At 39.2% G+C, this 17,056-nt stretch overlaps 1 protein-coding gene across 3 annotated transcripts in view; it reads left to right on the top strand.

The window, feature by feature from the left end:
- arhgap25.L (Rho GTPase activating protein 25 L homeolog) overlaps positions 1-17,056 on the top strand; it is a 47,939-nt gene that overhangs the window by 27,287 nt on the left and 3,596 nt on the right. For 2 of the 3 annotated variants that reach the window (XM_018253416.2, XM_041586965.1), the window contains 7 exons: positions 3,749-3,836; positions 6,309-6,428; positions 9,124-9,331; positions 11,067-11,199; positions 12,921-12,994; positions 14,164-14,285; positions 16,730-16,920. In XM_018253416.2, the coding sequence (XP_018108905.1) occupies positions 3,749-3,836; positions 6,309-6,428; positions 9,124-9,331; positions 11,067-11,199; positions 12,921-12,994; positions 14,164-14,285; positions 16,730-16,920 (936 nt within the window). Of the gene's footprint in view, positions 1-3,748; positions 3,837-6,308; positions 6,429-7,451; positions 7,576-9,123; positions 9,332-11,066; positions 11,200-12,920; positions 12,995-14,163; positions 14,286-16,729; positions 16,921-17,056 lie in introns of those variants that run through there. The other variant, XM_041586966.1, reaches the window with a different exon arrangement.

Here is a 17,056-nt window from a genome sequence, read left to right as displayed (position 1 = left end):
CCAGTCTAGTACAAAGCCTAGGTGCTGGTACAAATAAAGTACATAGGGCCAAGGACAGCATCCGATTGCCAAAAAAAACCCAAACATAAATAAAAAAATAAATAAATAAAGGTTCATTACTATGTTTCAGTCTTACACAGAAGTTCCATGATTGGGATGAAAGCATTATTTCCCTATATACTGTATATCCAAAAAACGAACCTTTTTTTAACAATGAATAGACAATGATACGTGTGTATTGTTTGCTGTATATACTGTATATCTATCCATTGAAAGTCTACTGTTCAGTGACATTAGCTTGGACAATGGACATGATATAGTAACTATCCACAGAAAATGTGTCCAGTTTGAAAGATGTGTGAGAGCTTTGCATACCCATTGCTTGTGCATCCTGCTCTGGTGGCCCAAATCTATATTGTGGCTTTTTCATTCATATGTGTGCGTGGGGAGGGTGTGTGTGGGGGAGGTTTTACTTGAATGTTCTCATGCATTCTACTGCAAATACCAATGTCCTTCTCAACATGCAAACAATTTATAACATACACGCAAGACCAAACTAATTATCTATTATATTTATCTATTTTCCTTTCTCTGCCCATCACTTTCCTTCCTACTGAAGCCATTCTATCTTTCTCTCAGATTTGTGGCGAGGCGGAAAATTTTAGGGGCCATCCTGCCGCATCCTAAGGAGCACTGAGTGCTCCGTTATTGAATAGCGATAGGACCGCACAGACAGAGGAGGGTGGGCACCAGAAGCGTCTTCCTCTGGCCTCAGGGCGCCACTTACATAAATCCGGCCCTGCACTCACTCCTCTCGCTCTCTTTGTATATACATAGGGTTGCCACCCGGCCGGTATTTTACCAGCCTAGCCGGTAAAACACCTGCCAGGGCCGGGGCCGGTATTACAAATTTACCGGCAATGTAGCTGCCGGTAATTTGTAATACCATTTACAAAATCCCCTGCCCGCCGATGAAAACTTACATTTTTGTCGGCTTCGGGCGGTGGCCCCACCCCTTTTGTGATGCTACACCCCCATGGCTCCACCCCTTTTCACATCATGCCCCGCCCCTTTCTTTTCCGCCCCCCCCACCATTGGGGTAATTTTTTTTTTAAAAGGTGGCAACCCTATATATACAGTATATATATAAATAAATGGATGCTGTCAGGCTATACTGAGCATAAAATAGTAGAAATGCCCAAGCACAAGTCAAAATTATGGTCTAACCCAGGAGTCCCCAACCTTTCTTACCCATGAGCCACATTAAAATGTAAAAAGATTTGGGGAGCAACACAAGCATGAAAAATGTCCCTTGTGTGCCAAATAAGGGCTATCAGTTACAGAAGAAGTCCAGACCTAGTGGCCCTGCAGATGGGACATATCTACTTCCAGTTTCCTCGGCCAGCTGCTGGTTGACTATCAACCTGTTCCCAAATTTTGCAGGGTCTGTTCTGTAGAATGGGGAAGAATAAATTCATATAAAATGTTTTCCATTGCATTATGGTATTTACCCAACTTATCTGAAAAGACAGCATACAGTGGAGGACATCTCCTCCCATTTTTTTTAGTCCTTTACACTATACATCAGGGGTCCCCAATCTTTTTCTACCTGTGAGCCTTTTTTAGAAAGCAATAAAAGCAGGCAAAAAGTTCCTGGGGTGCAACATATGAGCTGTGAATGGCTATCTTTAGCCCTTATGTGGAATGGCAGACTACAGGAGTCTCTGTTTTACAGTACACTTGGTTTTTATGCATCCAAAACTTGCCTCCAAGCCAGGAATTCAAAAATAAGCACCTGCTTTGAGGCCACTGGGAGCAACATCCAAGGGGTTGGTGAATAACATGTTGCCTATGAGCCACCAGTTGGGGAAGACTGGTCTAACCTATGCAATATGCTTATCTTTTACCTTTAGGGGTTGTTCACCTTTGTTAACTTTTAGTATGATATTGAGAGTGATATTCTGAGATAATTTGCAATTGATTTTTATGTTTTATTATTTGTGGTTTTTGAATTATTTAGCTTTTTACTCAGTGGCTCTCCAGTTTCAGCAATCTGGTTGCTAGGGTATAATTACCCTAGCAACCATGCATTGATTTGAATGAGGGACTGGATTAGGAATAGGAGAGGCCTGAATAGAAAGAGGAGTAATAAAAAGTAACAGTAACAATTCATGTGTAGCCTTACATTTATCGTTTGTTTTATGAGATGGGGTCAGCAACCCCCATTTTTAAGTCTGAAAAGAGTCAGAGGGAGAAGGCAACTAAACAAACAATAATAAAAATAACTAATAATGGCCAAAGTTGCTTACAATTGACCATTTTATTACATACTGAAGTTAACTTAAAGGCGAACCACCCCTTTACTGCAGAAATGTTCATGTAGAAGAAGACAAATATTCATAAACTATAAAAAAAAAAAAAATGAAGGCCAATTGAAAAGTTTCTTAGAATTAGCCATTCTGTAATGTACTAAAAGTTAAGTGAAAGTTAAACCAACCCTTTAAGTGAAGGTTAAAGCCTCTTATTTTGGTTTTAAGGCAGGGTTATGTGTTTAGCACGAGGCATGTAAATACCTTCTATTATAAGAAGGCTCTTGGTAACATCTCTTGCATTTGATAGGGATTCTTTAGTTCATTTTAGCCCTTCTCATCTCCTCTATAAATTACAGTGAGATATTATCCTAATACACTTGGGGAGAAATCCATTTATAATATTTTGCATTTGTATATCAACAACTGGTTTCCTATTGCTGCAGTCTTTGGCTAGCCTACCACTTTCCTCCTTGCTCTACTGTTGAACAAGTATGGGATCTGTTATCTGGAAACCCGTTATCCAGAATTACTGGAAGACCATCTTCCATAGACTCCATTTTATCCAAATAAACCCATTTGTTTTAAATGATTTCCTTTTTCTCTGTAATAATAAAACAGTAGTTTGTACTTGATCCCAACTAAGATATAATTAATCCTTATGCGAAGCAAAACCAGCCTATTAGGTTTATTTAATGTTTAAATGATTTCTGAAAACCCCCAGGTCCCGAGCAATTTGGATAACAGGTCTCATACCTGTATTATAATGCTCGAACAAAAAGCCTGCAAAGGGTATTTCCCAGTGTCTAGTTTGCCATCTTAAGATGTTGACAGTTGCAGACATCTGAAACAATCAAATGTTGGAACAAAATCCTATACATATGGATACAGTAAAAAAAAAACGATATCAGTGTATTTCTCAACACAAAGCTCAATCACATAGGAAATGTATGGCATTTTAATCTTGAAAGAACCAAAGACAAAACAACACTTTGAATTCAATTGCATGTAACACAATGATAAATATTTTATTTTCTGAACTTATTTTTAAAATGAACCAATGATCAAATTTTATGGCACTGTTCCATTCATTTTTAATGAATCTGATTATTGTTAAAATCTTGAAAAGAATAGGCCTGTCACTGACTTCTATGGAAGCTCAACAGGCTTTGCTGAATTCTCAACATTTTTTAGAACAAATCTTGAAAATTCCAGCTTCTCAAATAGGCGGAAAAAAACCCACAATCTCACATTTTAATATATTTGCCCCTAGTGTCCCTAGTGTCAGGCTGAGAATTACAATTGTCTATGGCAAAATATAAAAGTCAAGCTGAGAATATATATATATATTTTTTTTTTTCACTTGCCTGTTTATTAGCATCAAATGGGTTGAAGCAAAATGTTTTGACGGCTAATGTATATTGTTTCCTTCCCGCCAGGGCTGTCTTTTCCTTCCCCGGAGCACTGTCAGCGAGGTTTCCTATAGTCCAGATGATGCTGGCAAGTTTATATTTCAGGTTATTCCAGGTAAGATGTGTTGCTGGCTGTAAATGGGATCTTAATGTAAATTGGGAGCAAGATTAACATCGCTATACAACAAATACATTTATTGTAAACTTCACTTATTTATGGGAAGACAACTTCTAGGAAGAGAAAAGCAATATAGTTACAGAAGAAGTCCAGACCTAGTGACCCTGCAGATGCGACTTATCTACTCCCAGTTTCCTTGGCCAGCTACTGGTTGACTATCAACCCGTTCCCAAATTTAGCAGGGTCTGTTCTGTAGAATGGATTTATGCAAATCTTAATTTATAGGGAAGATTAAATTAAATTGAATTAAAATGTTTTCCATTCTGCAAAAAATTATCATTAACCCAACTTGTCTGAAAAGGCAACATACAGTGGAGGACATTTTTCCCAGGAATTTTGTCTCCTTCCATTTACGCTATACATCAGGGATGCCCAACCTTTTTTACCTGTGAGTCTTTTTGGAAAGCAATATAAGCATGCAAAAAGTTCCTCGGGGTGCACAATTTGAGCTGTGATTGGCTATTGTTAGCCCCTAGGTGGACTTGCAGACTACAGGAGACTGTGTTGGCCATATATCTGTTTTTTATGCAACCAAAACTTCCCTCCAAGACAGGGATTAAAAAAATAAGCACCTGCTTTGAGGCCACTGGGAGCAACATCCAAGGGGCTGGCGAGCAACATGTTGCTAATGACCCTCTGGTTGGGGATCACTGCTATACAGCATAGTCATACCTGGATTATAGGAGTGGTATCAGATCCATTATGACATGTATTACAGCCTTATAAATAAAAGTTCAACCTATCCTTGTGGCTTTGTAGCTAGACAAGTGACTCTGCACCAGCTGGCTAATACTGACTATCCCATTCCTGAAACAAGATATGCTAGCATTGACACAAAGTTGTAGAACACCTAGGCAGCAGCAACTAATGCATGTTCTATGTCCCCAGTTCTATGTTCCTAGCTGCCAGTTTTTCCAGTCTCTGTTTTAGGAACCACAGAGTGTTGGACATAAGAACCACAATACCAGCCAAAAACAACAGAAGGAGCCAGTGGCCATCTATGTCCTAGTTAATGGACCATATCAAAACCTTTATTTGGGTTACTGGAAACTTTTGCAATGCACTCCGCACTTGAAGTGTTCGAGCAGTCCTGTGTGCCATTTGGATTCTTTTGCTTAATGAACATCTTATACATAGTAACCCCCTGTCTGTCTTGCCAAATCTTTGGAGTTGTTCATATTGGAGGAGATACTTGGGGTGCAGCTTTTTAAATTATGCATTTGACACGGTGTTGTTAAAAGCATCTTTAACAAGAACATTAACAGGGTCATGCACACAATTAGACAACATTTGCTGTGTTTCTTTACCCATAATGCATTGTTCTCGCCCCGGAATTCGAGTGAAAAAGAGTGTGTTTCTTCTGGTCAACAATATTAAACTGTTAGCTCCAGGGATCCCCAGTGTCAGTTGCCCCCTAGTGCACAATTTGGGAGAAGAGGCAGGACAGACTCAATAGTGCTTAGTGCAACTATATGGAAGCTGAAAGTGTGTGTTTGGACACAAATACATTTAATACATGCACAACAGACGCAATATTTTCTTTCATTTTAACATAAAATGTAAATTACCTTTTGTTTACTGGTTCAAATTCAAATAAATGAGGACATTTTATTTTATGGATAAAAAGTAAAACTGTTTCTCCTAATTCAGTTCCAGTTTTTCCCATAGACTTATATAGAGCTTTCATGTGATAAACAGCGAAATAAGTTTCTTTTAATTGCATCTGGCTGTATGGGACAACCTGGAATTCAATTAGGAGATGAACTGTTCCTATCGAACTGAAATCCTGTTTTTTTTAGTTTGAAAGATGTTTCTGACATTTTCTAGTGCTCGTACTCCATGCTTTCCTATCTTTTATTAATTTTGAATTTAATATTTGGATGAAGAGCCTATCATTTCATGTCTCAATTAGTCCCTTATGTTACAGTTATGGTTACCTTTCCAGGTCCTTGGTGGGGGTGACAATGGCACAGTTAATGTTTAATGCTGAAGTGTTACTTTTTTAAAACCATGATTATGTGAACACTTTTACTCATTAGAAGATTTAGATGCTGTAGTCAGCAGTTAACAAATAGAAAGAGAGGGGGTATGGTACAATTATGTGCATGGAGATTAATGCAGAGAAACTTACTTTGCTGCCATTGCCTGAGTCAGGAGACCTTTAAAACAAGAAGCCACTTGCAGTCTTATTTGGAGCCACCCTGCACACCCAAAAACCACAGAAAATGCAAATGGGATTAATCATATGCAAAAATCATCTTCATGAATTTGGTTTTATGTAGGTTCTCTATCAGGAAAGGCTAGTATAATTCATTTTCATTCCAAAACACAGAATATAAGGGAGTTATTAAGGACTTTGATGACTGGTATTTGCTCTTTGAACCAATTGTTGCTTTGATGGATTGACAGCATCCTCCATGGAACAAAACAAACCCATCCCAGATCCTTACGTCCTGATGGCAAACTCACAGGCTGAGATGGAAGAGTGGGTGAAGGCCATTAAAAGAGCAGCAGGGTTTCCATCTGGAGGTAAGACAAACAATATACACATACATGTGCACCAAACAACGCTGTCTCTTCAGCCTTCTGTAGAACAATGCTGTCCAGGGGAATGTCCATAGACTGGATGTAGCCATTAAGGCAGGGGTCTCCAACCATTTATACCCGTGAGACACATTCAAATGTAAAAAGAGTTGGGGGAGCAACACAAGCATGAAAAAAGGTTCTGGGGTGCCAAATTCAGTATTTGGTAACCCTATGTGGACTGGCACCTGACAGGAGGCTGTGTTTGGCAGTACACCTGGTTTTTATTCAACCAAAACTTGCCTCCAAAATTAAGCACTTACTTTGAGGCCACTAGGAGCAACAACCAAGGTGTTGTTGAGCAACATGTTACGGCAGTAGAATAGAACAGCACCACTCAATCTTTTCCAGATAAAAATGCCTTTATTGCAGATCTCTGGGCATCACAGCAAGTTTCAGGCCTAAATGGCCTTTTATCAAGCTCTTCATGTTGAGCAACATGTTGCCCATGAGTCACTGGCTGGAGATCTCTGCCTTAAGGGATGTCTATTTTTGCATGTCAGCTTGCTCAGAGGCTCCAGAGTACTTGTTTGGATATGCATTATTCCAAGGACAAGTACAACCAAATTATGATGTAATTAGAAGGTAAAGGCCCTTCTAAATCTCTATTTAGATGTCTTTTTCTACTTACATATATGGAAATTCCCCATTCTTTCCATTAGTCCTGTATACTCCTGGGCACCGTTTGTTACAACCCTGGCTACATCTGGCATCATGTATAATTGATCTCATGTATAAAACAAAGAGCTTTATTTGGTGTTAATAGAATGAAAGGACATGAAGTGGTTAAAAATAGCAGCTAAACTGAACTTTCTGGGTGGAGTCACGTACACTGTTTTATATCAATTTCATTAAAACAAAGAAAGGCTTTTGTATTACAGGCAGGTACGGGCAGGCTGCAGTAAGCCTGGAGAACAAAAACCACAGTTCACCGTGACCTGGAAACACTTTGCAAACAGTAGAGCTGAGAGTGGTCTCGCTCCTATGATGCCTAAGGCATTTGGGAGGGCAGGGTGGGATCTTGGCTGCCTTCCAGGCTTGAAGATGAGGCTAATTTGCTTTGGGCTCGACAAGAGAAAGTCCCAGACAAAAGGTAGTGAAATCCTTGATTCCTGGTATCAGCGATCGGCTGTTTGGTATTTAAACAATAGCTAGTTAGGGATGCCATGATATTGTGTTTATGGTTTGTTTCTCCCTTTGCTTTGCTTTTTTTATCATTGGTCAAGGAATGCCCATTTTGTAAAGCAATAATTCTGCCAATCAGAGTTAAGTAAATAGGAGACAGGGGTTATCTTTATATAGGAGCAATGAATTATCTGATTGATAGATTAATAATGAAGGAGAAGTAGGACTAGTAGGTGGATGAATAGATAAATAATGTTTGGAACTGAGTAATGTATTAGATAATGTGTTGGCACAGTGTTTATTACAGAAATATTTGTCTTTAGAACTTAGTAAGCAGCAGAACGGCTCTGGACTCGGCATGTAATTGAGCCCCCCTAGGCAGAAGTTATATAAGCAAATGTGTGAAATGTGTAAGTTATGCAGCACCAACAAAGGTTGAGGGTACATGTAGTAGCAGTGGATATAATATCTACATAGAGACAGGTGTTGTAAAATAGCTAGAGTAGCAACGGAATTCTGTCTACAGTAGCAGTGTGACTGTGGGATAGCAGGTATAGTAGGGAGAGATGGAGGCTACAGTAACAGTGGGATAATAGTCTCTGGGAAGGGACTGTGGCTGTGGGGTAGGGAGTGATGGTGCCTATAGTCACAGTGGGATAATAGTCTCTGGGAAGGGAGTGTGGCTGTGGGATAGCAGGTATAGTAGGGAGAGATGGTGCCTATAGTAACAGTGGGATAATAGTCTCTGGGAAGGGAGTGTGGCTGTGGGATAGCAGGTATAGTAGGGAGAGATGGTGCCTATAGTAACATTGAGATAATAGTCTCTGGGAAGGGAGTGTGACTGTGGGATAGCAGGTATAGTAGGGAGAGATGCTGCCTATAGTAACAGTGGGATAATAGTCTCTGGGAAGGGACTGTGACTGTGGGATAGCAGGTATAGTAGGGAGAGATGGTGCCTATAGTAACAGTGGGATAATAGTCTCTGGGAAGGGAGTGTGACTGTGGGATAGCAGGTATAGTAGGGAGAGATGGTGCCTATAGTAACAGTGGGATAATAGTCTCTGGGAAGGGAGTGTGACTGTGGGATAGCAGGTATAGTAGGGAGAGATGGTGCCTATAGTAGCAGTGGGATAATAGTCTCTGGAAGGTATTGTGGCTGTGGGATACGGGTTTTATGGGCAAGATGGCAGAAGCAACACATTATGTCAGATTTGCCCAGCTCACAGCCCTTTTGTTGTTAGTTTCTTTGAAGTTGTTGTTTTACAAGATATAAGGTCCTAAGTTAGGACAGTATCATTTTATATAAATAATGTGGTTGTTCAAAGTGTACCCTGGGCTCTATTAACCTTAAAGACAGCCCTGAGCACAAACGGTACACCAGATTGCATCCCTGTGTGTTACAAGTTCATCTGAAAGATCTTTTATGATCTTTTTGCATAGTGTGCTGACTAGATCTATTTGTTATATCAATGTTTGTTAAAATGTACACAATCTGCCACATTCTGTTTTTATGCAGCTGTGTTTGGCCAATGTCTGGTGGACACTATAGCCTATGAAAAGAAATATGGAAGGCACACAGTCCCTATTTTAATAGAGAAATGCGCAGACTTTATCAGAGAAAAAGGAATGAATGAAGAAGGAATATTCCGGCTCCCTGGTCAAGACAATCTGGTGAAGCAGTTGAAGGAAGCTTTTGATGCAGGAGAGAGACCTTCATTTAGCAGGTACTTTATCTTCAGTTCTTGGTCCTTTGGTCAGGGCCCCCTTTAGCTCATTACAAGTTTAGATCACTAGGAAACATTGGTGCCATTCAGTCATAGCTTCTAAAATGTCTAGGACAGTAAATAAGTTTCAAGCCAAATCTCAAACTTAAATCACCTTCAAGCTTAACTTTTAGGTATATCTCGGGAAGTAGATCTCTTTACCCTAACTATCCTGCTCCTGGGGTGCCAATCCCACAATTTGGGAACCACTGGTTTAAGGTATAAATCATTGTTAATATTTGATGGTTTTTTGAACAAAAAAATTGTTTTTTTTCAAGATTTATTATACCCCAAGCTGCAAAAAGTCAGAATCAGAAAATACACCATCTCAAACTTGCAGAGGTCACGTATAAGTCAATATGAGACGTCCCTTTTACAGTTTGAAGATATTGTGATCTGCTCTGGGTTTCATCCAATAATCAGAAAAATTAAAAAATGGAGTGATTCAGGTGTCAAATCAGAAAAATTGATATGATTTGGGTTTTTGCTAGATTCTATCGAGTTTTTTCCCAACCCGACTTTTTCTAGTTATTTTATTGATAAATAAGATTAAAATCAAGGATGGGAGTTTGGTCGAGTTTGGTTTAATAAAAATAGAAATAAACCCCCAAGAATGATCCAAAGGACAGGCAGTGATATGACTCAGAGGCCATGTACCTTGTGGGGGGCACACTGGAATACAAATTATTGGAACTTACTTTGTTTTTTGATAAATTGTGGAGAAACAGGGCCCCAATTTATAATGCTGAACTAAATTGCTTCTAGGTTTTGTTCCTCCATTGAAAATTATGCAGCCATAACTCTCAAAAATGCTGTTTGCGTGGCATTGGCACAGCTCAACCAGTAAATTTAATACCACCAAACCATTTTAAATTAGTTCTACTTTAAAGGGATACTGTCATGGGAAAATTTTTTTTTTTTCAAAATGAATCAGTTAGATTTCAAAATTGAATATAAAAAAATCTGTTTGCTCTTTCAGAATTCTGCTGGAGCAGCACTATTAACTGATTCATTTTGAAAAAAATGTTTTCCCATGACAGTATCCCTTTAAAGACAACTACTGTAGAACCCCCATTTTACATTCCCATGATTTTAAGTTTCCCCTCATTTTACATTGTTGTTTTGTGTTCCCACCTATATATTATGCAAATCAAATTTCCCTGATTTTACAATTTCCTGGATTTTATTCATTTTTTTCTGGTCCCCTGAAAAAATGGGGGTTCTACTGTATATATGTTGCATAACACATCTCATGATTCTTTAAAGTGTTTTGAGTTAACTTTTATTGCAAATGGTTTTCATTTTAGTTATTTAGCTTTTTATCCAGCAACTCTCCAGTTTGCCATTTTGCAGTCTGGTTGCTCCCCTAGCAATTGATTTGAACAAGAGACTGGAATATGAATAGTAGAGGATCTGAATAGAAAGATGAGTAATAAAAAGTAGCAATAACACTACATTTGTAGCCTTACAGAGCATTTGTTTTTTTAGATGGGGTCAGTGACCCCCATTTCAAAGCTGGAAAGAGGCAGAAGAAGGCAAATAATTAAAAGTCCAATTGAACCACCCCTTTAAACCCAGAAATTTTGCCTTTGTAGTTACTTTAAAATGATTCCAAATTCTAACCGGAATTTGTACACCAGACCAGTGGGCTCCAAACCATCATTTTGACACTGACCTCTCCCTTTTCATGTCCCAGTGATACAGACGTACACACAGTGGCCTCCTTATTTAAACTCTACCTGCGGGAACTGCCTGAGCCAGCAATACCTTGGCGACAGTACGAGGATTTTCTCTCCTGTGAGAAATTGATTACCGTTGATGAGGAAAAGGTAAGATCATGAGACTCTCATGTATCGCAGAGCAATGAGATGAATTCAGCCTCTTTATTGACATTTACACTGATATTTGAGTTTTGTTTGCCCCTTTAAAACAGTGATCCCCAGCCAGTGTCTCCTGAACAACATGTTGCTCACCAAACCTTTCGATGTGGCTCTCAGTGGCCTCAAAGCAGGTGCTTATCTTTGAATTCCAGGCTTATTCGCCAAATCTTTTTACATTTGAATGTGGGTATAAAAGGTTGGGGACCCCTGCTTTAAAACATGGCACAAATAAAATGACAGTGGTAACATGGCAGCCTTAGATCTAGTCATGGATACTGTATTGAAGGATCAAAGCTGCAAATGAAACCAATAGATGCTACAGGTTACAATATGTATTCATATATACAGTGCCATACACAGATCTGCGCAGGCAAAGTGAATCCCTGCTTTATAGTTTGGAATGCTTGACCAATGGTAAAGGGAATAATATATATATATAGAGTATGGCCCCCATAGTATTCAAAGCACTTTTCCAACAATAAAGGTAACCAGGAGTTGCAACAGGGAATCAAACACTTAACCTCTTGGCCAACCCTTTGATAATGACGAACAGACTCTTCACTAGGGTGCACCGAATCCAGGATTCGGTTTGGGATTCTGACAGGATTCGGCCTTTTGCAGCAGGATTTGGATTCAGCCGAATCCTTCTGCCCAGCTGAACCAAATCCGAATTTGCATGTGCAAATTGGGGGCAGGGAGGAAACGTGACTTTTTGTCACAAAACAAGGATGCAAAAAATGTTTTCCCCTTACCACCCCTAATTTGCATATGCAAATTCGGATTTGGTTCGGTATTCGGACGAATCTTTTGCGAAGGATTCGGGGGTTCGGCCGGATCTAAAATTGTGGATTCGGTGCATCCCTACTCTTAACCCTGACTTGCCTGAGCTAGAAATGTTAGGTTTCTCAAGAAGCACTTAGAATAAGTTCTGTAGAAAGGATTAGCATATTGTGTGCACAGAATGGATATTATTTATACATAATGTATTAGTCGGACCTGCAATATTGCTTCCTTGGCTAACACAATGCCCATTGACACCATTATTATTGCCACCCACAGCTAATGCACAATACTTTACCATTTCAAACTGTGCCACATGTTTTAAAGCAGGGGTCCCAGCCTTTTTTTTTTTTTTTTTACATGTGAGCTACATTCAACTGTAAAAAGAGTTGGGGAGCAACTGAAAAAAGTTCCTGGGGATGCCAAATAAGGGCTGTGATTGGCTATTTGGTAGCCCCTTTGTGGACTGGCAGCCTACGGGAGACTCTATGTGACAGTACACCTGTTTTTTATGAAACCAAAACTTGCCTCCAAGTCAGGAATCAAAAAATAAACACCTGCTTTGAGACCACAATGGGTTGGTGAGCAAAATGTTGCTCCCAAGCCACTGGTTGGGGTTCACTGTTCTATAGAATTTAATGGTCCCTCAGTTGTCTCCTTTTTCTGGAATTTCGTTCCACTTGTGCAGGACATGCCAACACTGTTGTGCAGGAATCCACATATACAGGGGAAGGTTTTATAGAAGGTTTTACAGTGAAACTCTTACTCCATGTAGCTAACAGAAACTGAAACTCATAATGGCTGGTTGGAAGAATCCAAGAATAGTAACATTGTTTTTATACATTAAGGTATTATTGTATCATTGAAAATGTGTATGTCATTGGTTATAGGGGCACAGAGACCTGATGAAACAAATTTCCATTCTTCCAAAGGAGAACTACAACCTGCTCTGTTTCATTTGCAGGTACAATCTCTTTATTCAAAATTCTAATTGACTCTTCTGAAATGGGCACAATTGCCAATGGATACTACAATGCAATATTCTTTCCCCAGCATAACTAGGCTTGCAAGTGTTAGGCTATAGTAAAACTAGTGGCACCGTTACTCTAACTATGAGCCTTACCCCAATAATTGCTCTGGGTGAGACCTATATTTCTCTGGGGGTGAGCCCTTGGTGCAGAGGCAGGCTATAATACATTGTAAGCAGTATACTTTCAAATAATGGGCACCCGTGGTTATTTGAACAATAACCAGAACTAATTAATTAGAACAGATCCATAATGGAGAATATAGCAACAGTAAGAACACAGACATTGATTAGTCAATACACCTAACAATAAAGATCATCAGCAGAATAATCCCTCTATAAAGCTTGAGAGAGGGGTAACATACATTTCTCCCAGACAATGTTCCCTCTAAGCTGTGCGCTTGTGCGAGCACACACAGACAGTTTTTAAAAATGCACACACAAGTTTAAAATGTGCGGACAGAATTTTTTGCACACACAGCTGAGAAGAAATCAGAGGGAACATCGCTCCTGTTTTCTTGGGGGACACCTTCTCAGTGGAACCCAGGTGGTAATCTATCTAATCTCTATGATATGTTTTAGAGTTTCCTGACTTGGTAACAATGCCCTTGGGAATCTAATCCCTTCTATACTGCTTGGTGGAGTCAAGAGCTGCTCATTTATGTAGCCCTATGCCTAGCTATCTCTCCTACAGAGACCTGTAACAGAAGCTGACTTATACTCACTGAAACCTATTCTTACCGGGGGGTCCCACTTCTCTCCCTTCCATTGGGGAAGCTGCTGGCAAAAAGCACTGAGACTGCAAGGCTCATTCAATATATATTATTACACAATGCCAAATTTGGGAAATCTAGGGGTCTTCCCAGGAAGGAAAAATTACTCCAATAACTAAGCACCCCTGTAGTAGTCAAACCAAACCAAAGTAAGGACACCATTTATTTTTATTAAGAGCACAACATCTAAACTATTCCACTAAATAAAGGTTCTATTTGTTGGTGAATGTGCTAAATCTTCATGTCCGCTTCTTCCACTTTGAGGAGACCTGCCTCAGTGTCTGTAGCACAATGTAACTGTACAAAGCTAATGCTAGGATTCTGCCATGACAGGTTTCTTTTTGAGGTGCAGAAGAATTCTGGTGTAAACAAGATGAGCGTGGATAACTTGTCTATGGTGATTGGAGTCAACCTTCTCAAGCCACAAACTGAAGATCCGGAGGCCCTCATGAGAAGTAAGAATCATTGTGTACTGCAAAAATACACTATGACTTCAGGAATACTGTATCAGGCTTGTATATTGGTAGGACAATTGTTGATGGGGCAGAGCATATAGAGAAAGAATAATAACATAAGTGGATTTGCAGCACAGTATGCCTAATGGTACCAAAGTTGCTTAAGCTGCACAAGTTTATGAATAAATGCCTCACCTTTTATAAATTTACAATCTTGCACTACAAAATGTCATGAATCATGCATGAAAAAATATTCTATTCATTTGTATACCAGGTATGGGAGACGTTATCCGGAAATCGTTCAACAGAAAGCTCCAAATTACAGAATGGCCATCTCCCATAGACTCCATTTTTATTATTTTATCCAAATAATCCACATTTTTAAAAATCCTTTCCCTTTTCTCTGTAATAATAAAACAGTACCTTTCACTGAATCCCAACTAAGATATAATTAATCTTTATTGGAGGCAAAATAATCCTATTAGGTTCATTTAATGTTTAAATGAATTTTTAGCAACCTTAAAGTGATACTGACACTAAAAAAACTACTTTTTAAAATATGAATGTACATTAATAGTTACGGGTCATGTTGATTGTTTTTTGCTGAGAGGTTTGTTTTTGTAAGTTGTTGTTAGTTGAAGTTCCTAAACCTGACAGTAAGGGGCTGATTCACTAACTTCGAGTGAAGGATTCGAAGTAAAAAAACTTCGAATTTCGAAGTGTTTTTTGGGCTACTTCGACCATCGAATGGGCTACTTCGACCTTCGACTTCGAATTGAAGGATTCAAACTAAAAATCGTTCAACTATTCGATAGTCGAAGTACTGTCTCTTTAAGAAAAAACTTTGACCCCCTAGTTCGCCATCTAAAACCTACCGAACTCAATGTTAGCCTATGGGGAAGGTCCCCATAGGCTTGCCTAAATCTTTTTGGTCGAAGGATATTCCTTCGATCGTTGGATTAAAATCCTTCGAATCGTTTGATTCAAAGGATTTATTCGTTCGATCGAAGGATTATTCCTTCGATCATTCGATCAAACTATTTGCGCAAAAATCCTTCGACTTCGATATTTGAAGTCGAAGGATTTTAATTCCCAGTCGAATATCGAGGGTTAATTAACCCTCGATATTCGACCCTTGATGAATTTGCCCCTAAGAGTTTCTAATGCTAATGGACTCCTGCTGCACAAATATGGCAGCCCCCTCATACAGGAACATGGGACACCAGACCGGTAATGTACCGTAAAAGCTTTGGGCAAATACTTTATGGCAAAGTTATAAGTAGCTTTCAAAGGCAATATTATGACAGATGTAAAGAAAATGTAATTTCTGGTGTCAGTATCTCTTTAAGGTATAAAGATCAAAATTATGGAAAGATCCCTTATACAGAAAACCCCAGGTCCTGGGAGTTCTGGATAACAGGTCCTGTATCTGTATAATATTCCATTTTTGAAATGTATATTTCACAAAACAGCATATTTTCTTCTTAATAAAAACCTTCACTTTTCACTTTATAGGCAGTGGCATAAGTAGATGTTACTGGGCCTCACAGCAAATTGATTTTACAGCCCCCAACATATCCATAGGTTGTCCTGTTTTACTAAAATATATTGAACTAGCTTTTTAATTATGGCCTCTTAGGGCCCATATATCCCCTGGCCCAGATGTTGATTATGTGCTACCTAAATCACTGAAAACAAAGAGTGATAACATTGGTTTGTTTACAAAAAGGAAAAAAGATGTCTCCAGACCTCAGAGCATTAATGAAAAGAAGCACTAAAGGGGTCATTTATGATGGCAAGTGCAGTGGGCTGAGTGCAATTTCAAGCACAACTGACATTTTGTTTTTTACTCAAAATGCAGTGTTTCCCTATGATTCCAGCATAATTGCAGTCACCAGGGGGAGTTGCACCCGATGCATTTGCAGTCCTTTGCATCAAAACTGACGATTGCAATTCAAAGCATATTAGACCCAGTTGTTCTGAAAATATGTGTTATTTCCTCCATACTGAGCTTTCACTCTATTCTTTTGCCGCAATAGAAGTTTGATGTAGGCCGCTGTGGAAACCCAGGTTTGGAGGCGGTGGTAGTTCCAGAGTTTCACTGCGTGAATAGACAAAACTGTGTGGAATTCAGAATAGGAGGCAGGAGGAAGGCATCGGTGCTAAGCTCAATCATACATCAGAGAGCATGTGTTGAAAGAAGTAACAAATGGAAATTTACGCACAACTGACTGTGGCCCAGTGCAACTACAACTGCAATTGTGGTCATAAAATACCCCTTGATTGTTTACATGAGCCAGAACTAGTTTATGTTAATTCAAATAAATACATTTCATACTCCACTGCTATCCGTGTTCTCAGGATGTGTTGGTCTGTGCTTTTTTTTTTTTAAAAAAAAGAAACATTACAATAATTATTAGTAACAAATAACACTCCACACACAGGTGCTCCTCAGATCCAGAGGTTAATGACAGTGATGATTAGCCACCATGAGAAGTTTTTCCCGAAATCGAACGACCTGCCTGAGGAACCAGAATCCAAGAAGATCGACCCCAGGAAGGTGCAAATCCCACGCAGTTCAGTTGGGTGGGATGCAGCTGAAGAAATTGTGTCTCCTGGAGCAGAGCAGACCAAAGTATGTGTGAAGAATGTGAAGAGGTCTTTTAGTCAAATACTAATATTGATGATAGATTTGGAGTAGCCATACAGTATCTTCAGGATTAATTCAATTATGTTGCTATTCTAATACGACTTTTTTTTTTTTACTTTCA

The sequence above is a fragment of the Xenopus laevis genome, chromosome 3L, assembly GCF_017654675.1.
Source record: "Xenopus laevis strain J_2021 chromosome 3L, Xenopus_laevis_v10.1, whole genome shotgun sequence".
NCBI lineage: Eukaryota > Metazoa > Chordata > Amphibia > Anura > Pipidae > Xenopus > Xenopus laevis.
Note: the sequence above shows the minus strand (reverse complement) of the source record. Positions and strands in the feature narration are given on the sequence as shown.